Source organism: Delphinus delphis, chromosome 9 (genome assembly GCF_949987515.2).
Source record: "Delphinus delphis chromosome 9, mDelDel1.2, whole genome shotgun sequence".
In the NCBI taxonomy this organism is placed as follows: domain Eukaryota; kingdom Metazoa; phylum Chordata; class Mammalia; order Artiodactyla; family Delphinidae; genus Delphinus; species Delphinus delphis.
In genome coordinates this window covers 79,432,254-79,455,772 of record NC_082691.1, presented here as the reverse complement: position 1 = coordinate 79,455,772, position 23,519 = coordinate 79,432,254, and the positions used below count along the sequence as shown (strand labels likewise).

At 38.7% G+C, this 23,519-nt stretch overlaps 1 protein-coding gene across 7 annotated transcripts in view; it reads left to right on the top strand.

Annotated features, from left to right (window-relative positions):
* Positions 1-23,519, top strand: part of CADPS2 (calcium dependent secretion activator 2) — a 487,000-nt gene that overhangs the window by 229,150 nt on the left and 234,331 nt on the right. For all 7 annotated transcript variants that reach the window (XM_060020810.1, XM_060020806.1, XM_060020805.1 and 4 more), the window contains one exon: positions 21,097-21,236. In XM_060020810.1, coding sequence (XP_059876793.1) covers positions 21,097-21,236 — 140 coding nt within the window. The remainder of the gene's footprint in view (positions 1-21,096; positions 21,237-23,519) is intronic.

The window sequence follows — 23,519 nt, the reverse complement described above, 5'->3', positions numbered from 1 at the left end:
CCCTGAGGAATGAGCAGTGAGAGCCACAGATTAGACACCCCAGTCCCAGGGTCCTAAACAGGGGACACGAACCCCCTTGGCTGGTTGGAGGCTCTGGGAACAGGAGGGCTAACAGGAGGGCTCTGGGAACACTGGACTCAGCTTGTGGGCAGCACGAGCACACTGGCTTGCCCCCCAAGGCAGGGTGAAGAGAGGGCTGCTCTAGCAGCTGCCAGGTTTCCCAAGACATGGGATCTTGGGCAGCCGTGACTGGGGAGAAGACTCAACTGTGGGACACGGAGACTACCAGGTACTGGGGCAGAGCCTGGGTGAGGGGGTGGCAGCCATTGTTGGCACTTACTTAAGCAGCCCATCAAAAGCAGCCCAGATCTCTATGGCAGCCACTCTACCACAGCTCATCACCCCCATACATGCTCAGAGTCCTTGTGGGTCCCCCCCGCCCTGCAGTGTTGCTCCACCACAGGGCGAGGGTGGCAGAGGCTGGGGAGAGGGATCAGCTGTTAGGGACAGAGGGATTTGCACCTGAGGCTGTGTCTGAGCAGAGCGAGGGAAACTATTGTGGGTGCCTGCGCAGGCAGCATGGCAGAGAAAGCTTGGACTTCTGTCTGAGGCAGACAGGAGCAGAGAGCCCCCAAGGGCCCCATTTGCTTCAGCACTACCCGCTCTGGGGCAAGGGTCCCCAGTGCAGGGAGAGGGATAAACACATACTTAAACGGAATAGAGCCAGCTCAGGCCTGACCCTCAGGGAGTCTGCTCCAGCAACTTGGGATCAGACCACTCCCCCCAATAGGGTGTTGCTGGCCACTGAGCAGAGGGGAGGTCCTGCCTCACACCTGGCTCTAGCCCCTCCATCTCCAGCCCCACCCCCTACCAAGGTCATAGCTGCCAGAACACCCTGAGGAAAAATATGACTTGCATCCTCATCAAATCCAGCTCTCCTACCAAAGGCATTAGACACAGTCTATATGGGGACTCTCCTACATAAGAATACTCCTTCAGGACCACAACAGGTAACTGTTTCACCTAAATTCATAGAGGCAGAGAAAGTTCACCAAAACGAGAAGGTAGAGGGATTGCTCTCAATTGAAAGAGCAAGAGAAAACCTCAACAATTTGCAATTGAAACAAACAATTTGCCAGATAAAGAATTCAAAATATTGGTAATAAAAATGTTAACTAAATTAGGGAAAAGAATAGATATACACAGTGAAAATTCTAACAAGTTAAAAAATAGAAAGACCCAATCAGAAATGAATTCAATACCTGAAATTAAAAAAAAAAAACACACAAGAAGGTATGAATAGCACACTGAATGATACAGAAGAATGAGTAAGTGATCTGGAAGATAGAATAATGGAAATCACCCAATCAGAACAGCAAAAAGAAAAACAAATTTTAAAAAATAAAAATAAGAGAACTCTGGGATAATATTAAGCCCACCAATACTTGCATTATAGGGGTCCCAGAATGGAGAAGAGAGAAGGGGATTGAAAATGTATGTGAGGAAACTATGGCTGAAAACTTTCCAAACCTGAGCAAGGACATAAATATCCAGGTATTAGAAACACAGAGGATTCCAAACATGATGACCTCAAACAGACCCACACCAAGATATATCATAATTAGAATAGCAAAATATAAAGAATTATAAATGCAGCAAGAGAAGAGTCAAATACAAGGGAATCCCCATAAGGCTATCAGCTGACTTCTCTGCAGAAACTTTGCAGGGAGTGACATGATATATTCAATATCCTGAAAGGGAGAAACTTGTAACCTAGGATACTCTACCCAGCAAGATTATCATTTAGAATACAAAAGGAACTTCTCAGGCAAGCAGAAACTAAGAGTTCATCAGTACTAAGCCTATCCTAAAAAATGTTAAAGTGTCTTTAAGTGGAAAGATAGGAATCTATAGGAGAAGGAAAATTCCACTAGGAGAGGCAAATATATAGTAAGGACTCAGGATCAACCACTTACATAAACCAGTACAAAGATTAAAAGACAAAAATTGTAAAAGCAACTATAACCACAAAAAACTGTAAAGGGATACGTGTGAAAATGTAAAATATGACATTAAAAATGGTGCAGAGGAGGGGAGTAAAAAATGTGGCTCTTTTAGAGTGTGTTTGAACTTAAAATGACTACTAGTTTAAAACAAGTAGATACATGAACCTCACAGTAACCACAAATTAAAAACCTACCAACTAAGAAAAAGGAACACAACCATACTACTAAGGAAAATCAAGCCACAATGGAAGAAGCAAGAAGTGAACAGGGAAGAGCTATAAAAACAACAGAAAAACAAGTAATAAAAGGCAATAAGTAGGTACCTATCAATAGCTATTTTAAGTGTCCATGGACTAAGTACTCCAATCAAAAGACATAGGGCAAAAGACATAGGGTGGCTCTTTGGATAATACAAGAGACTCACGTCAGAGCTGAAGACACGCAGACAGAAAGTGAGGGAATGGAAAGAGATATTTCATGTAAATGGAAACAAAATGGGGGTAGCAATAGTCATATCAGACAAGATGGACTTTAAAACAAAGTCTTTAACAAACCACAAAGAAGGGCATTATATAATGATAAATTGATCGATACAAGAGTTGAATATTACTCTCATTAACATGTATGCACCCAATACAGGAGCACCTAAACATACAAAGCAAATACTAACACATAAGGGGAGACATTGACAGTAATGCAATAATGATAGGGGACTTTAACACCCCACTGACATCAATGGACAGATCATCCAGACAGAAAATAAGGCAACAGTGGTTTTAACTGACACAATAAACCAGTTGGACATAGTAGATATTTACAGGACATTACATCCAAAAACAGAATACACATTCTTTTCAAATGCACATGGAACATTCTCCAGGATAGATCATATGCTAGGCCACAAAACAAGTCTAAACAAATTTGAGAGGATGGAAATTATATCAAGCATTTTTTTGGACCACAATGGTATGAAACTAGAAGTCAATTATAGAAAACAAATGAGAAAAGAACAAAGACGTGCAGACTTAAAAAACATGCTATTAAAAAACAATGGATTGGACTTCCCTGGTGGTGCAGTTGTTAAGAATCCACCTGCCAGTGCAGGGGACATGGGTTCGATCCCTGGTCTGGGAAGATCCCACATGCTGTGAAGCAACTAAGCCCGTGTGCCAAACTACTGAGCCTGCGCTCTAGAGCCTGCGTGCCACAACTACTGAGCCTGCGTGCTGCAACTATTGAAGCCCACGTGCCTAGAGCCTGTCCTCAGCTACAAGAGAAGCCACTGCAATGAGAAGCCTGTGCGCCACAACAAGCAGTAGCCCCTGCTCACCGCAACTAGAGAAAGCCCGCATGCAGCAACAAAGACCCAATGCAGCCACAAAAAAAAAAAGGTCAGTGAAGAACTCAAAAAGGAAATCATATGTGGAATCTAAAAAAGAAAACAAACGGGTATAGCAAAACAGAGACAAACTCATAGGAAACAAACCAGTGGCTACCAGCAAAGACAGGGAAGTGGGGAGGGGCAAGTTAGGGGTATGGGATTAAGAGATACAAATTACTATGTATTGATGTAAAATAGATAAGAAGGATATATTGTATAGCACAGGGAATTTTAGCCATTTTCTTGTAATAACTTATAACCTGTAAAAATACTGAACCACTATGCTGTACACCTGAAACTAATTTAATATTGTAAATCAACCATACTTCAATAAACGAAAAGAACTGTACATCGTAAAGCATGTACTTTAATGTATGCAGATTAACACAGATGAACTTAGTTGTATTACAAGGTGCAACATAACTGCACTGAAAGGAGTGGTGAGAAATGTACACCTAAGCAATATAAGAGAAAAACAGTAACCTGCAAACACTACCTTAACCAAGTAATGAAGATTAACACTGCCATTGATGCCACATAGCTATCATGTACTCCTGTTACGATGTTATGAGAACGGCACGTTTCACCTCTGTGATATTTCTGAAAACCCCAACTTAAACCCAGTTTAATTATGATGAAAATATCAGACAAAACCAGACTAGGGGACACTGTACAGGGTAATTGGCTAGTACTTTTCTAGTCTGTCTAGGTATAAAAACAAGACTCAGAAACTGTCACACACAGATCAGAAGAAACTAAGGAGACATGACAACTAAATGCGACGTGGTGTCTTGGATTGGGTCTTGGAATAGAAAAGACTGATGGAAAAACCCATGGAATCCAAATAGAGTCTGGGGTTTAGTTAAGAGTAATGTAACAATGTATGTTTCATGGCTTTCACAGAAGTACCATGGTATCATATGTTAATTACGGGGGAAACTCTGAGAGGTATACAGGAACTTTCAATAATATTTTTGCAACTTTTCTGTAAATTTTTGAAATTATTTCAGAATGTAAAGCTTAGTTTTAAAAAGATTTGTAATAAAAAAGGCTTTTCAGCATTTTTTTCCCAAAATGCTTCAGCTTCTATTTTCTAAGAGACAAACATTTTCTTATATCAATTCCATTATTGCACCTAGGAAATTTAATATTGATGAATATTAGTATGTGATATATAGTCAACATTCAGAGTCCCATTATTATCCTAGCATGTCTGTAAAAGCTGGATTTCCCCATCCCCCAATCCTGAATACAATTCAGGATCATATATTGGGTGGGCGGGGCGGGGGGTTGTCTATGATGATGTTTTTTTTGTTTTTTTTTTTTGCGTTATGCGGGCCTCTCACTGCTGTGGCCTCTCCCATTGCGGAGCACAGGCTCCGGACGCGCAGGCCCAGCGGCCATGGCTCACGGGCCCAGCCGCTCCACGGCATGTGGGATCCTCCCGGACTGGGGCACGAATCCGTGTCCCCTGCATCGGCAGGTGGACTCCCAACCACTGCGCCACCAGGGAAGCCCTGATGATGACATTTTTAACGAGTTTAATTTTGTAGAATGTTTTCCCTTCTGGATTTGTCTTACTGTTTTTTCATGATTGGATTCAGGTAAACATTTTTGGGAAGAACCCTACATAGGTGATGTTTTGTGATTCCCATAGCATCATATCAGGAGTCATATAGTAGTAGATTTTCCTGGTATTGGTGAAGTTAATTAAGCTTGATACCATCAGTCTTTGTTTTTTGGAGCTTGAGATGTTGATTGACTCAGCTTGTACTCTCCCTATCCCGGGGCTATAATCAGCACTGATTCTTTTTAGTGATAATGGAATTTAGAAATCAACATTCTGTGTATCATCACTTATGGTTAAGGAATATATACTTTTTAAAAATCATGAGTTTACAGGTTCCCTGCAGCATCAATATGTTTACTTATCTTCTGTCTTGTAATACATACAAAATTGTTCCAGAAATAATGTACCAGTACCATAATCAACAAAGAACTTACCAACTAATGGTCAGTATTTCTTTGTAGTTCTTTTTGTCCTTAGAACGTATCTCAGTAAGGATGTATGTGTGATTACTTCATTAAAAGTAACCTAGTGCAGGGCTTCCCTGGTGGCGCAGTGCTTGAGAGTCCGCCTGCCGATGCAGGGGACATGGGTTCGTGCCCCGGTCCAGGAGGATCCCATATGCCGCGGGGCGGCTGCCCCTGTGAGCCATGGCCGCTGAGCCTGCGCATCCGGAGCCTGTGCTCCGCAATGGGAGAGGCCATAACAGTGAGAGGCCCGCAATGGGAGAGGCCACAACAGTGAGAGGCCCGCGTACCAAAAGTAACCTAGTACAATAGAAGATAAAGCTTCTTATTTATATTCTAAATGGTAAAAATCACTGAAGATACTACAGGTTCAGTCATTATGGAGATTTCCTTCAACAGGTCTATCATAATAATTCTCATCCAAGCAGCTCACTGAAGGATTTATTAGATCAGTTTTGCCATACTGAGTAAGGTTAACTCCACTGACTTTTTATTAAGCGTTATCTGGAGTCATTTACTCTCTGGATCTGTGACCCCTTGTCTGAAATACACACTGTGTTGTCATTTCTTGTTCTCCTTTTCTATCATTATATTGATTTACTGGTTGCTATTACTGCTTAGTATTCACATATCCCATTTAATCCTCTTTGAAGATGCTAGTAGCAGTCCATATTTAGTTAAAGAGTGAGAATCAGAGGTTAAGACCACTCAGTTAGCAACTGCGAGAGTCCTGATCTGAACTCCAGTTTTCTGACCCCAAAGTCTATGCCCTAAAACAATCATTAAATGCTACGTTTCATAGATGAGGTAATGTGACCGTTTTACAAACCTTGGTGTTGGTGTGGACCAATTTAATTTCATGACTTAAAGCAGGAACTGAATATTATTTAAGCTAAAGCCAATTCATGCATAATCATTTTATACAGTGATTTGAGTCTTATTAGGGTACTGTCTGGCTGCTTTTATTACTGTCATTTGTGATGGTGCGTCTCAACTTGATGTTCACATAAGAACTGCTTCGGGGAGTGTTTGAAAAGACTCAAGGTCTGGGCTCACACTTTTAGTTGGTTTAGGGTGAGCCCAGGAAAGAGAATTCTAAGCACTTCTCAGGAGCTGATAATGTGCATATAGGGTCGAGAGGCACTGGCACAAATAGCATCGCCGTTACTAAGGTGCAGCCAGGGTTGAGAACTAGTAACACATAAAAAAAAAGATCTATTGTAGCACATAGTTCTGTGAAATGATAGCTCAAATTTAAATCGGCATTAGGCACTCAAAGGATATGTTCTTTGGCAAATGGTTGGCCTGCAGATTTTGTTTGTAGATGGCAAATGCAAATACCTATTTAGGGAAACGGGGGTGGCATATGGAGATTTTTCATCCAAGTTGGTGGCCAGCCCTCCACCGGGTGCTAAGGGAATACCTCGAGACAGAACAGGGAATTTTTCTTACTATGGGTATGTCCGAGCAGGTAAATAGTAGACCAGTTAAGCACCCAAACTTATACAGTTCAGCATAATCAATTGTCCCCGCAAAAATTTAAAAGCGGGGCTTTTGTAACTTAGCCATATAAAAATCTAAATGATCCCACAAGGCATCTATTTGTGAGCAATGCAGTTTGCATTGAGTCTTTCAGAATGAATTAATGTACTCCTGGGTACTATTTAACCTGCCAAATGGTGTTCTTGAGTCCAAAATGGATTTTTTTTCCCTCTGCATTGGGTCTTCGTTGCTGCATGCAGGATTTCTCTAGTTGCGGCGAGTGGGGGCTACTCTTTGTTGCGGTGCGCCGGCTTCTCATTGCGGTGGCTTCTCTTGTTGCCGAGCACGGGCTCTAGGAGCGCAGGCTTCAGTAGTTGTGGCACACGGCCTCAGTAGTTGTGGCTTGCGGGTGCATGGGCTTAGTTGCTTTGCAGCGTGTGGGATCTTCCTGGACCAGGGCTCGAACCCGTGTCCCCTACATTGGCAGGCAGAGTCTTAACCACTGTGCCACCAGGGAAGTCCCCAAAATGGATTTTTGAAGTTTCTACCCAAATAACTTTTTAGTTTTAGAGTGTTGCTGTAAAGACATTCTTTCTGACAGTTGTTAGAAAAAGAACCTATTGTCTATTCGTACACTCTTAAGTTTGTGGCCTTGGTATCACATCATCAATATACACAGGAAGGTGCTGGTTCTTCTGCCTCCCCGAAGTTGGAGAAGTGTATAAATCAGAATCTATTTTCCTTTATGGTGCAGTGGAGCTAGAACGTCATCTTTTTTTCTCATTTGATTAAATAATATTTCAACACCTGTACTTCTAGTAAACATTTCTTAATGTGGAGATGTTCATAGCTAATAATGCAGAGTGACAATCACTATGCATGTTTTACAAATTTAAATATTGATATTATATGGAAATTTCAGGTACATTTTAAATATTAAGATAAATTAGCCTCGCTCAATAGATTATTCCATTAAAATGTACTATTATCTTTCAAGCACCTTGGTTAGGACCTATAGAGTTTAAAACATGTCTCTAATTGCCTGGTTTATAGGGAGTCATCACAGAACTTATTTCAACATACAAAGTAATAGATCAGGAATAGACTACAGATGTTTTATTGACTAATTAACATTCTGATTTTTCACAAATAATTATAGAGTTAAATGCATAAAAATCACTTTAGGCCTTCCCTTCACTCAGACAAAATTTATATTTGAGGATTAAACTTTCCAGCATTATATAAATTTGATTCATCTATATATGTCAAAAAAGCATTAAAGAAGCTGCTAGTGAAATCATAATCATAGGCATTTTACTTCAATTTGAAAGCAAAATTTAAGGTCCAATTTCATTGAAATAGCCGGTACTCAATGACTGCTGTTTTAGCCAGCAAGTTAATAATATCATTTGCTGCAAAATGGAATGGAAATTCATTTGCGTTTCATATATGTCTAATTCACCTCCTCAAACAGAGCAAACTTTTATTTTTGTAGTTCTAACAAGTGGTATTCCTTTTCTGAAACTAAAAATCACAGAAAAGCTCTCCTTCCTCCTTTAGTCCTTTCATGTAGCCATTTGTCACAAGCCTTTGTTGTCATATCTCAGAAGCCATTCCAGTGACAAGAAAGGGACCACAAACAGGTGAAGGGCCAGAGATCATTCATATATGATGCAAAGTCTTTCTACATATATTTTCTAGCAGCAGTTGATTACATCTGTGTCATTAATTACGTGCTGTGAAGTGTTAGAGGAGAGGACTTACTACCATCCTGAGTCTGACTTGGAAAGGAGCCTTTGATAATGTGCATCACTTGTTCCTCAGTGAGTCTCCCTCAGACCTTCTCTGAGGAGTTGGCTGGCATCCTCACTGTAGAGGTAGAGGAAAGCATTTCCTTACATTCTCACCACTAAAAGAGCAAGTTATAAATAGGCATCCTCCATGATGGGTCCATGTGGGTGATTATAGTAGCAGAAGTTGACATTTCAGTTTCCTCAGAAAAATAGAGGGCTGCCTCAGTCCCAGATAGAACAAGTATTCAACGTACATACTGTACCAATTCCTTATTTGTAATAGGCATGTAGTGTTACTTCATTATGGTTTTAGTTTATACTTCAGTAACAGCTAGTACTAATCATGTTAACATCTTTTTGCATGCTTACTTTTCATTTGTACCTCTTCTTTGATGAAGAATCTGTTCAGACATTTTTCCAGTTTTTAATTGGGTTACTTGTTTTCTTATTCTTAAGTTTGGAAAGACCATAATATATTGTTTACACATCTTTTATCAGGTTTATGATTTGTAAATATTTTTCTCCCAGAATTTGGCTTGTCTTTTCATTCTGTTAACAGTGTGTTTCAAAGAGCAGAAGTTTTTAATTTGGATGAAGTCCAATTTTTTTCTGTTATGGCTTGTACTTTTGGTGCCATATGTAAGAAATCTGCATTGAATATGTAGATCAGTTTGGGAGTTGATCAACAGAGTTGAGTTTTCCGACCCATGAACACAGTATATCCCTCCATTTATTTAGGTCTTATTTCATTCCCCATAGTGATGTCTTAATAGTTTTCAATGATCAGGTCTTGCATTTCTTTTGCCAGATCTATCACTGAGTATTTCATATTTTTGTTATTTTAAATAGCATCATTTTGTTAGTTTTAATTTTCTTAATTTAGATATTGTTAGTATATTGAAATGTAGTTGACTTTTCTATACTGATCTTACATCCTGCAACCTTGATAAACTCACTTACTAGTTCTACTGGTATCTCGGTAGATTGATTGTTTTTCCATAGACAATATTGTTGTCTACAAATAAAGACAATTTTACTTCTTCTTTCCAATCTAGATGGTTTTATTTATTTATTTTGGTTGTCTTATTGTACTTATTAGGATGTCCGATACAGTGTTGAATAGAAGTGGTGAAAGTGGACATCCTAGTCTTATTCTTGATCTTAAGGAAAAAACATTGTCTTTGAACATTAAGTATAACATTAGTTGTAGGTTTTTGGTAGACCCCCTTCATCAAGTTGATAAAGTTCCTTCTGCTAATTTTTATTTAATCTATTTTGGCTCTGATCTTTATTGTTTCTTCTATTTACTTTGAGTTTAATTCATGATACTTTTTCTATTAAAGCTGAAGCCAATGATTTGAGAAAAATCTGTTTTTTCTAATATAGACATTTAGTGCTCTAAGTGCCACCCTCCCTAAATATTGCCTTAGTGGCATCCCACAGATTTTTTTCTCATTTTCATCCTGTTCAAAATACTCTCTAAGTTTTATTTTGATTTCTTTGACCCATGGGTTATTAAAACTGTGTTAGTTTCCACATATGTGAGAGCTTTTTTGGAGTTCTCTATGTTATGAATTTCTAATTGCAGTCTATTGGGCTTAGAGAATATACTTGATATGACTTGGATCCTTTATAAATTTATTGAGGCTTAGTTTATAGCCTATAATAGGGTCTATCCTGTGAATGTTCCACATTCACAGTTTAAAAGACTGCATATTCTTTCGTTCAGTAGAGTTTTATACATGTCAGATAGTTCAAGTTACTGTTATTTCCATATCCTTACTGAATTTTTGTATCTACTTTCTAAAAAGCAATTTTTTTTTTTTTGCGGTATGCGGGCCTCCCACTGCCGTGGCCTCCCCAGTTGCGGAGCACAGGCTCCGGACGCGCAGGCTCAGCGGCCATGGCTCACGGGCCCAGCCGCTCCGCGGCATGTGGGATCTTCCCAGACCGGGGCACGAACCCGTGTCCCCTGCATCGGCAGGTGGACTCTCAACCACTGCGCCAGCAGGGAAGCCCTAAAAAGCAATTTTTGAGAGACTGTTACTAACCTGAGTATAATTATGGATCTATTCTGTCATTTTTTGCTGCTTGTATTTTGAAGATATGTTATTAGGTGCACAAATATTTAGGATTCCTATTTCCTCTTCATTAATTGACCACTTTGTTACTATGAAATAACTTCCTTATCCCTGGTAATATACTTTGGTTTAAAAATCTTCTTTTTCTTAGCTATCCCAGCTTTCTTTTAACTAGTGTTAGCTTATTATATCTTTTTACATCCTTTAATCTATTTGTTTCTTTACATTTAAAATATGTTGATTGAAGCAACATATGATTGGGTCTTTATTTTTTATTCAATCTGACAATCTCTGCCTTTCAATAAGTATTTAAACTGTATTTTAATATGATTACTGATGTGATTAAATCTGTCATTTAGCTGTTTTTTCTGTCTTATATGTTCTTTATTTCCTTTTTCCTCCTTTTTTTCCTCTTTTAGACTAATTGAATATTTTTTATGGTTCCATTTTTTCTTCTTTGCTTATTATTGGTAACTGTTATTTTAAGTGTTGCTTATGTTTAGTCTAACTTCAAATGATATTATAACACTTCATGTGTAGTTTATGAGCCTTACAATATTATATCTCCATTTCCCATTGAAGGTAAGACGTAGAACATATTATTTCAGCAATAGCACCTGTCTAACAGTTTCTGATGTGTAATACGTGTCCAATTATTGTTGGAAGGATGAATGAACAAATGAACAATCTCCTGAAGTTTCAGTTTCATTTCTCCTTTGCAGAGTTATCGTAGACAGTTTTTGTTTGAACAGCTGAGCTCCCTAACCAAGTGATAAGCTGAAACAGCAACTGTGGAATGATACATGGTTTGGATCCTATAGCAAGAGTGAGGTTCTAGGATGTTCAGCCCATCTCCTAGTTATAATATATAGAAGAAGCAGGTTGGAACATCCTGACATCCATTACTAACTTCTTCTTTTAGTTACTGCATGAAGAAGTCCCTGTGCATCTGGGAGCTATACAAAGCCTCTTAGGAATAGCCACCTTTATTGTCTCTAGCACTGATACTGAAAAGCTAAGTACCTTTATTCCCTGCTAGTTTTTATTACATGTATTGTATGAGTCAGAAATAAAGTCTTTAGGTCCAAGGTCCAACATTCAGATTAGTTGGTTGTTGAGCACCACAAACTGAAAGTTTGAAACCTGCTTCCGTAAGACGTTGATTCTGGTCTTGGCTCTGCCGTAATAGCCAAGAGGGCATGAACAGGTCACTGAACCTCTCTCCCTTGACCTTTATTCCCCACTACTTCCATCTTATCATATTTCTCTAAATTCATGCAGTTCTTTGGAGCATGTGAAAATGGAACACCGAGAATTCTTAACCTCCTACTCTCCTATCTTCCTTTTCTATTCTTTAAAGGATTTCTGACTAGTTTGTATACATATAGAATGACAAATTGGGAAGGTTTTCATGAATCTTACCATTTTGGCAAATTGTTAGCTTGTAATTATTAGACCTTGCTTTGATTCCTTATTCAAATGAAGAATAATAATTCACGTTCACTCTTCAGGGTGGCAGTTGGTTTTTAATAAAAATACCAACACTTATCTGTAAATTATTCAGTTCCCAAACACTTTGCTATAATTGTCTTCAGTTTAAGGACTGCAACTGAAGTAATCCAAGTTTAGGCATTAACATAACTTCCTCCTTTCCATCCTACCATCCTATGTATGGATTGACAGAAATAAAATTGATTTGGGCTCTAAGAGGTCTTATAGTTCTTAATAACCAAAGAATGAGAACAAAGCTAAATTAGTTATTATAATGTATGTGAAATTATGAAGGGAATGTGTTGGGGAGGGTATGTAAAATTGGAAGTGTCTATTGTTATCTTGAAGTAATTTCCCTTAGGTATTCATTTAACTTCAGTGTCAAGTTATTTACACAACAAGAGCAATGCCTATCTATTAAGGGTGATGTGAGAATTAGTTTAAATTTCACAAAGCACTTTGAGGCACTGAGTTGAAAAGTTCTTTATAAATGCCAGGCATTATTATAACCAGACTAGTAAAAAGAAACATGATAAAGCTACTCATGCAGTGTCCTCTAATAGAAACTTTATTGGTAAGGAAATATAAAGGTTACTGCTATTCATAATTTATGGCTGAGGGGAATAGATCAAGAATAATAATGCTTTCCTGTCTACATAAGTCTTAAAGACACAGATGTAGCTGGGATGGAATATATTGCTCCACTCAAGGAGAAGTATGAAATTGAGAACTTACAGGCAATAAAAGTGATATATGAAGATTATTAAAGGCCAGTATCTTTAATTGAGCCATGAAAAATATCTTGACAGATTTGACTATGTCTTTCAAAGTCTTTCTTGAAGACTGAAATAGAAGATGTAATCCTTGATCGTTTGGGTATATGGAACTTGAAATTTGTTAGAAATATATGCATGATGGTCTTCATTCTAGTAACCAAAATGAGCTGTCTCATTGTGAATCCTTTTCAATTTTTTCTTTTGTTTTATGTTGAGGAAAATGAAAACTTTAAGTTAAGTAACACTGAGTGAGTATTTTTCAAAAGATTTAATACAAGCAGAATACCTCAGGAAAGTGAGAGAAATAATCACACCCCAAAACATCTTAAAGTAATCAGAGATTATGATAGAAATCTGTCTGTAAAAATCTTTGAATCACACAGTTAGCAGAAGAAATTTTTTAAAAGGTAAATTTAGTGTTTTTGTAATCAAATCGCAGCTTTTATTGGCTGTGTATTGGTTTCCTATTGTAACTTTAACAAATTACTGAAAACTTAGTGGCTCAAGACAACACAAATTTATTATCTTACAGTTGTGCCGGTCAGAAGTCCACAGCGAATGTTGGTGGGCTCAAATTAAGGTGTTGGCAGGGTTGTGTTCCTTTCCAGAAGACCAGAAAGGGAGAATGCAGGTTTTTTTACCTTTTCCGGCCTCTGGAGGCTGCCTGTGTTTGGCTCGTGCATGGTCCTCTTCCATTTCCAAAGCCAGCAATGACTGGTCAAGTGTTTCTCACATCACTTTGCTTCGTCACTCCTCTACCTTCCCCTTCCACCTCCCAGAACGCTTGTGATTGCACTGGGCCCACCTGGTTAGTTACCTTAATTCCATCAGCTACCTCAATTCCCCTTTGCCAGGTAAGTAACATAGTCACAGGTTCTGGGGATTCGGAATAGGCATTTTGGGGGAGACTAATTATTCTACCTGTTACAGTCCAGAAATGGAAAGATGAGAGTTTCAGAAGCTTTTAGAGACCGGCAGGTAAATGGCGTACGAATTCTGCCTTTGCTACTGTCATTTTCTGTTATCAAGTTTTGGCAGTACTTTAGTTGGCAAGCCTTTTTCTCTTTTCACCTCAATGAAGTTATCAATGTTTGGTTTGCATTTTTATTTCTAATTTCTCTAAGCATCCACCCATCTATGCAACAAACACTTGGTAAGTGTCTAGTTTAGGATGTGAAGCAACATGTATGGACCTAGACCATATTATCCTTAGTGAAATAAGTCAGAAAAAGACAAATACTATATGATATCACTTGTATGTGGAATCTAAAAGAATAATACAAATTAATGTATATGCAAAACAGAAACAGGTTTACAGATGTAGAAAACAAACCAGTGTTTGCCAAAGGGGAGAGGGGAGGAGGGAGACAAATTACGGGTATGGGATTAAGCTACAACTATTATATATAAAATAGATAAGCAACAAGGATATACTGTATAGCACAGGGAGTTATAGCCATTATCTTATAATAATCTATAATAGAATATAATCTGCAAAAATACTGAATCACTATGCTGTACCTCTGAACCTAACACAATATTGTAAATCAACTGTACTTCAATTTCAAAAACAAAAGAATGGCTTAATTAAAGATACTGGCTTAAATTACACTAGCAGCCACAGGTGAATTACTCTAGGTATCACTATGAGCCCTTGCCCTCAAGGAGCACATACTCTGCTAAATGCAGTCCATGAGCCCCTTCATACAGTGGTTCATTATTAAGTAGTGATGCCAGAAAAGATTTAGGAAGAATTTACACACCTTGATGTTTGTTTTTCATGCTCTCTCCAACCCCCATCATGCAAATAACAAAGCTTATAACCCCTATTTTTTAAACAAGCAAATGCCAAGAAAAAATATATAGTTCAGATAATACTTTCCTTTTTCTTCTTTTACTCATTTTTTTAAAGGCTTTTCTTATTAAAAAAAAAAAAGAAAGTACCATATAGAAGGAAGGAAATGTGTAATTTCCTGTCGGGCCATCAGCACATTTTTAAGGGGTTGGGAGTTTGATCAGTTCTATATTGTAAATTCCAGGATTCTTTCCAGCTTTGAAAATAAAGGGAACTGGATTTAGCCTACAGACAATAAGGTTCACAGAAGACTTAATGCTAATTTTTCAGTATACAGAAGGACCTTGTGTTAGTGAAAGTGAGCAGGTGTTCTTTGTTTCAACCAAGTAGGACAGGAAGCAATGACATTAAAGGAGAAATTATTTAGACTAAAAAACCTCAGGTGTATTAAAACACTGGAAAATGTTACTAAGAAGGATGTATTGTAGATTTCTCTCAGAAGTCATCCAGTTCATCTTCTCCATACAGTGAAAATACAGGGCTCTGATATTGGAGAAAATACATGCTAGTTATTAACATGTGCTAAATAAAAATTTATTGAAATGAAGTAAATTCAGTTGGTCCTTTCACTGTACATACTTTCTCAAGGTTCTAAGCTCTCAAGAAGGTACTTAAAAGGTTCACAAGGCATAGTTGTCATGAATCTTTGCTAAACTGAAAAATTTGTCAGTTGAAAGAGAAAGTTAGAAAAATGTCAACTGAACCCCAAAAGTCAAGGTTTCTCATAGAGATAGCTCTACTTATCTGGAGTGATGATCCCTTGGACATTTCCTTAAAATACCCTATGCCTCAAGGACATCTGATTGTCAGCAAAAAAAAAAAAAAAATTTAATCACAAACTGAAACATTCCAGCTAAAAGCATTTTCAGTCCCTTCTTACTCTGTTTTAAAGATGTATTTCTAAGGCCATTTCATTTCTTAAATGGATGTTGGACACTTGACTACACATGACTCCTCTCTAGAATGTATACAGCTGGATAGACAGGGATCATCCTTTACACAAGAGTATGACGTTTTGATCATGTCATTCTCTGGTTTAGAAGCATCTTTGGATTACACGTTATGGGATAACATACAAACTCCTTAGCAAAACCTATGCTTTTACAGTCTATCCCCATTCTTCCTTTCGGATCTCACCTATCAGCACAACCTTCCCATTTCCTTACCCTCTTCAGTCTACGTGGCCATATCCTCACCACCCACCCCGCCCCCGCCTTTGTACACAATCCCCCTTCCAGCCAAAACGATCTTGCTTATCTCACCCCATCTTGTTCATTTAAGAATTAAGTGATGTCTTCCTCCATTCCTCTCATAGACTTTATCCCTCAAGCCATTATAGTCTGGCCTCACCTAAACTTTCTCTTGCTGAGATCTCTAGTGACCTCTCTGTTGTTAAACCAAGCAGTAGCCTTTCCTTCCTTGCCACGCTTGACCTCTTGAGTGTCATTTGGCACTGACGGCCACTTCCTGTTCCCCGAAACACTCTCTGCCTTGAATGTGGTGCATCCCACCCTTCTGGTTTTTCTTCTGTCTCCTTGGCCTCTGGTCTTGATTATAGAGTTCTCTTCCTTTTCTTAACCCTTAAAAGTTACTGTTCCACGGGGCTCTCCCCTTACCTTTTGATAAGAGAATTGACATGGCAAAAAACGTCATGAACGTTTGTACTGGTTGAAGTTCCCTTGGTGGCAAGCAATGGAAACTGACTAAGGATAGGCCCCTGGGAACAAAGAGCTGACCAGTCACGCTTGGGGAAGGTCTTGAGAAGCAAAGGTAGTGGTAAGAATGTCAGCATCGGGATTGTGTGCCTACTTTCTAAGGGTGGGTCAGTTCCGATGGCCTCATGTCTTTATCAGTCCCTTCCCTGTGTCTTTTATTGTGTCTTGTATATTGTATCTTACAATATCTTAGAAATCTTATGTATTCTTTTAGACTCCAAAATGAAGCAGTGATTCCTCTATGAAGTCTGTCCTGATTCCTTTAAGAATTGTTGATGGCACCTATCTCTGAGCTAGATTCATACCAAAAATGTAGCTGTATTATTTTACTCAAAGACCACAGTGCAATTGCTGCAGTCATGTGGTCTTTTTTTTTCTTCCTCTGGCCTAAGAGAGATTTATGGGACAAGGCAGTGAATTCTTTACCTCACCCCAGAGCCTACCTAGCTCCCTCTCAGTTCTTCTAGATTGTTCCTCCCAGTTTTTATGTTTTTAGTTTTGAAACAGTTTAGAAATTTAGAAAGTCGTGAATTCATAGGCCACAAAGTTCAAATAATGTATATGTACAGATGCACATGGCTTGGCTTTAATTAATGTATCTTAATAGAAGAAAAATAATGTAGAGGTGTCAGTTTGTACAAGTATATTTTAAGGGAAAGATCCTTCTGTACCCCATATTACTCTAGATGTTATGTACATGTGTATTTTTACACTTCATTTTAAGTTCTGACTCTATTAAATTTGACAGAATTTTAAACAAAGCCTGAAAAAAAATTTTGTGTTTTCCATTACACTTTAGCAAAGATGGAAAGTAATGTTGACGTTTTATTATGAAGAAGATACATTGGCTTTATATTTAAGATAAATCATAAAATGTGTTGTGTTATGCTGAATGACAAGGCATTTAAAGTGTTGGTGACAAAAATAAACTAAAAGGCTAGAAGAAGCAGAAATACGTGTAGAAAAGTTAAGAAATGAATAGCAAAGAATAAGCTACTTTGCTAAATTCTGTAAGAAGCTAACTGTTTTGTACAGAGCTACGATTTAACTTATGTGTGAACCTAAAATACAAGAAGAATCCTTAGTAAATTATGTCTCTTAAGTATTCTAATTATTGTACCATCAACATCAGACATCCCTCGCTGAACGTGAACTAAGTCGTGTTGAAGTAGAACTGTTTATCTGCTTATCGTGAAAGAAAATTCTTCAAGCACTTACTACCTGTGCAAGTCTTATGCAGCAAAACTCTGTGTTAATGTACTAGTTGGTATACTAAATGCTGTAACAGATGACAACATTTCAGTAATTTAAAACGATAGTGCCTGTATAACAGTTTATCATGGGTGTTCCTGATGGATGGGTAGATTTCCTCCGTGTGGTGATTCAGGGCCCTAGTTTCTTCCCTCTTAGGGCTCTCTTATTTGCTAGAGCATTGGAGTCCTCTGCATTTGGCTAGCAGATGAGTGAAGACGGCATACCTTCTTCACTTCTATATCTTAATCATCATTCCCCAAAACGATTTACCACTTTTCTTCCTATTCCATTAGCTACAACTTTCATGTGCCCCTGCTTAGATGCCAGGGGAGCTAGAAAATATGGCTGGCTAGCTGCTTCTTGGCAACAGTTCTATACTAGGGAAAGCATGAATCCTGGTGAACACGTTAGATCATCTGCCATAGCTCACCCCTATAGCCAAGGTAACAACAATTCTGTTACCCTTCCAACTACCCACAGAATGCATTTACTTCAAGGGAGACAACCCAAAGCTTCATCCTGTCCTTACTTCCAGTTCAAGGTCCAGCATCTCAATCAGGTCCAGCTGTGGCTCTTTGCAGCCTGGTGCCCAATGAGCTAGGGTTCGTGTTCACTGCCTGCTGTTCCGTCTCCCCTCCCCACCCTGCTCAAGCACAAATCCAATATATAGCAGTGGAGCAGGGGGCAGGAAAGCTACAATTAAGCTTCCCATTCTAAAAAAAGGTGAAGTGGGAAATACAGAGCAGTACGTGTCCAGGGAGAGCAGTGAGATGCTGTCGTGGCAGGCGCTGTGAAGACACCCTGCCTGACAGTGTTCAGGATCTCTTGATTAGACCCTTGTTATGCATCTGAAAAGAGTTGTTTTGTCCTTTATTCTCCCTGGCCCTTTGGGCTCTACACATTTGGGTGCTTCTTCCTTGTCTGTTATCATCCACGGCTGAATCATGGAAAGGAGTATGATCGCTTTCTGCTTGTACAACTTGGGAACCTGGTAACAATTTAACAGAGTTTGTTCACCAGTACCGTTTTTAGAAGTAATAGATTTCATATCTCTGGGCCTTCATTTGTTACATATGGCAGTGTTTACACCTTTATTAGAGTCTGTCCAGAAAGACAGAAAATTCCAGCCCATTCAAATGGTGGAAATTTAACACGGGGAGTTAGCTACATGTGTGATAGAACAGAGAAGCCAAACAAACGATGGTGAATGAACCCAGAGACTAACAATATCGGAAAACTGCTGCACACCCTAGGGATAGAAGGGCAAGAGAAAGAAGTGATATTACCAGATATCATCTGCGTTTTTAGCTTTGATAAGAAGAAACCATCAACTCCTTATGGAGTCATCCATATTCTTTCACCTTTCTGTGTCCCCATAGAGTAAGCACTCAAATGTTTAATTGAACAGAGATACGCAGGAAATCCTTCCACCGACTTCAGTTAGAGGTACCCATCAGAAAATGAAAATGTGGCAGAAATGATGGTGTTCAGTACTGAGATGATCCTTAATTGGGGATAAACTGCAGTTATTTAGGGACCTTTTTTAGTAACCCATTATTGGCATTTAGAGAATGAGAAATTGTCGAAAGTTTTAATTTAAATATTCTCTTCCTGTATACGACATTTAGAGTTTGGAACAATACCAATGTTCATATAAACATAGAAAGAAGAATTAGAAAGGAATAAAGTCTGTAGGTGGTTCGTGCCAAATTCTTTTTAAAAGGATGGGGTGGGGAGAAATAGAAAAAGCTTTTCAGACTTGCTGGGAAATAGCAGTAAAAGCTACAGAGGGTGTATAGCTCTTTAGTCTTTGACTCTTCTTGTGGAATCACCTTCTGAGTTGAAAATGATATACCTTTGTCTGCTGGTTTGAGCCAGAAATTACTAATTTATTTTCGTTTACTGTTGCTTAAGAAAGAATCTGTAAAATAGTCCATTGGCTGTTTCAGCAGTCAAAAAGAACTCTTTCTAGAATCTGATCATAATTTTTGAAAACGTCACAAATGCCGTTTAATCTGCTTTGGGCTGAGCCTTTATATGCTGACGTGTGTAGATACGCTGGACTGAACCTGGCTATGGGTAGGTTTGAGAAAAGTCTCAAAACAGTAGATATATTTAACAACTTGGAAGTTGGAGACTATGACTATGTTGTTTTTCCTAGAGAGAAAAAGAGCCTTGCCTGAAGATTTCTCCATGCATATTTTCACTCATACATGGAAATGAAGATTTTTTTTTTTTGACAGAGCATGTCAAATTCAGTTGCCATCATGTGCTCTGAAAACATTTTCTCCTACCTGAGCATGTTTATAGTTCTTTCATTTTCTTAGAAACTTCAAGCTTTTTTACTTTTCACGTTGCTTTAAAATAAGAAATGGCTTAAAATATGATTACTGCATTTCATATCTTCATTTTATCCTTCAGAATATAGTATTCCCATTTAAAAATATTCATTAAGGCTTGAATATAGGCTGTGTCTAAGTAGTGTCATGACTGACTAAAAGGGGAAAATACTTTTTTTTTTAATTATCTACATGGCACGTAACATCTGAAGAGTAAGCTTTTCTTTCCTGTGTTGGCTCTGTGGAATGTGGGATTGTGAAATAACGACTTGATAATTTGGCAGTTTTATTAAAAATAATTACTTTGTTTCAGTCATCATAATATCATCTTTATAGTTTTGAGAACATGTAGTTAGGAAAAAAATCCTTCTCTGATATTGATCTAGAGCAGAAAATGCGACGATCCGTCTTTTCCATCTCTAATTGGGTTGATTTCCTTTAACATTGCTTTGCAATGAAAATATTAAAACATGAGGTATATTTTTGCTACTTCAAATAATTGGTTTTGCTTTTTGAGCATGCTATTTGTAATTTCAAAGAATATTTCTTTCTGAACTTCTTTGCTCTGAGGAGTTTAGAGTGGTCTTGAAATTATAGGTGTCTATTAAGTATTTTTCAACCGTAGCCGCCGTGCTATTAATTCATTATGAAGTGACACAGGAAGAAAACTCGTTATGTGATAATGTGAAAACACATATTTGTCAAAAAACTAAATAAATAAACCAGTCTGTATTGAAAACCCATCTGCTGTGGTGGGAGTGAAATGGTTTATTAGACACATTTGGGCATGACGCCACCTTTTCAAACAGGAAAATGTATAGAAAAGATTTCAGTTCTACTCCTTAAACGTTCTGTATTCACCTAAATGTGTTATTTTTGTCCCTTACAGGTGATATTATACCCAACTTCTAATAGCTCCAAGTCAGCTGAGCTGCACCGAATGATCGTTCCAAAAAACAGCCAGGACTCTGACTTAAAGATCAAATTGGCAGTGCGAATGGATAAACCACCACATATGAAACATAGTGGGTGAGTGTACTTGAAGGTGTTTTTCTCCTGAATTATTGGATTTCATTGTATCGCTTTTGTCATTTTACTGAGAGCCAATATATCAGACATTCCCATGGAGTTTCCCCCCCCCAAGTTACATTAATAGGTTAACTTAATTTTTTAAATCTGTAGACATCTTTATAGCTGAATACATGGGTACTTAGTTAATATAACTGATTGCATGCTAACACACTATTGGTACTTGATTGTGTTGGTATTGCACATCGCTTATATTGATAAAGAACAGTGATGTATGGAGATAACGTGTAAGATATATTTCAAAATACAGTAGTAGTTGAAACAAGCCTAGAATTCAGATCCCCAGAAATAGTTAAACCTACATAGACTACATTAGAGTTTAATGGTGGTTCAGATATAACCCAGGAGGCTTTACAAGTTTTGACGGGAGGGGCGTGAGTGTTCATTGCAATATGTGAGTGAGAAACTAGATCAATACCGGAGGAAACTGATGTTGGTGGATAACCAGAAGTGCAGGGGCTGGCCCCTGGGGATTGCTGTGGGTCAGAGTCAACTTCCATCTCTGAGATTCTTTTTCCCTTGTAGCTGATGAGGAAACAGGTCTGAACTCTTCAGTACAATTCAATGAGTTTTTTAAAACCCAGGTCTTTCTCAGATTAATACTTTAGGACTTGCTACAGCCAAATTCTAGTGTAGGGGTGTTAGCCGCTAGGAAAGAGTGCGAAGACTTTTCTTACTAAGGAGAGAAGCAGTTGCTAAAGTGTCTCCTCCCAAGTTTAGCAGCAAATCTAACAGTCTGTGCGCATGCCTGTACAGAGGGGCATCTCTGCTGGCTTTGGAGCCAAGTCACTGGCACTGTGGCAGAGTTAACTGGTAAGTCCACAAGATAAGGATTCTTTCGATGACTGTTAGGGAAAACCAAGTTAGGCTCTGAGCAGGAGGCAGCCCAGATGTATCTACTAGAGCCGGGATGAGACTCTAAGGACCATATTGCTTCCTTGGTTTGGGTGGGCAGTAGTGTATGCAGTGTCAGAACTAGTCTCACTTGGGGGAAGAGGACCTCAGCGGGTGGGCTCTTAGAAAGGGAACAATAATTTAGGTATCCCACAGTATGGCGTCTTTAATGTAGTAATGCAGAGTCTAACTATGACTCATGATGCAGATGGAGTTCCGGGGATTTAATACTGAGAGTTCTTTCTTCCCACTTCCATCTACCTGCTCACTGTTGATTTATGCAGCAGACATGGATTGAGCACTTCCTCTGTGCCAACCAGAGCAAGCCTCAATGAGATACCATCCCAGGCCTGAAGGAACTGGCTAGCCAGGGATTCAGGCTTGTGTACGAATAATGATAATAGTGATAAGCGCTACAAGAGAGGAATGGGAACGGGTGGAAATAACACCTGATTCTAGCTGGAGTCAAAGAAAGTCTCACAAGGCAACTGACTTTTGAGATGAAGCTTGAGGGATGAATTCAGCAGGTGGGCAGTGGGGAGGAAGGGCAGTCCAGACACCAGCCACATGGCATAGCCTGTACATAGGCAGGAGATCTGGAAGGGCTGTTAGCCAACCATGACAATTTTGGTATGGCTGGAGAGTGCTTTAAGACTAGAGAGAATACTACTGCTCTAAAGTGCTTAGAGACTAGTAGAAACTAGAGGGAGATAAAAAAAAGAACACATTATGTTCCAAACATTGTAGTTATTTCCCTACTCTTTTGAACTCAGTCTCTTGATGAATAGTACAGCAAGAAATGGGAACCTATGCACTGTAACACCAAGATGGCCCCTGATTTACACATGGGCAGCACTGTGATGATTACCCTTTGAGCCTTCAGATTGACCCAAGAACCAGGATTGAATATGAAGTTGGGCACGTAGCAAGTTCTGAAGCCTTCAGCTCCCGTGGAAAGAAAGCTCTGCTCTAATCCTTGGCATCTTCTTGCTCTAAAATGCTTCAGGGCAAGTGGTACAATCTAGCTGCTTTCTAAGACTTGATTTTTTTTTGCTTTTTTTAATCACTCCTTTGCAACGAAGGAGAATTGGTTTGTATCACGTCTCAGAGACCTTTGACTAAATTAGGACCCCCAGAATGGTTCTGGTGTTGACTTCTGCCCAAGACTATGGGTGAAAGAGCTGACTAAAGAGAATGTCTCATAGTCTCTGAATTTAATCTGTAAAGCTCGAGAGCTATTGTGACCTGCCTTTACGAAGATACTAGCAGGCATTGCCAGACATTTGGGTAACTGCAATTTGTGGTATGTAAAAGGAAGAAATTCTAGAA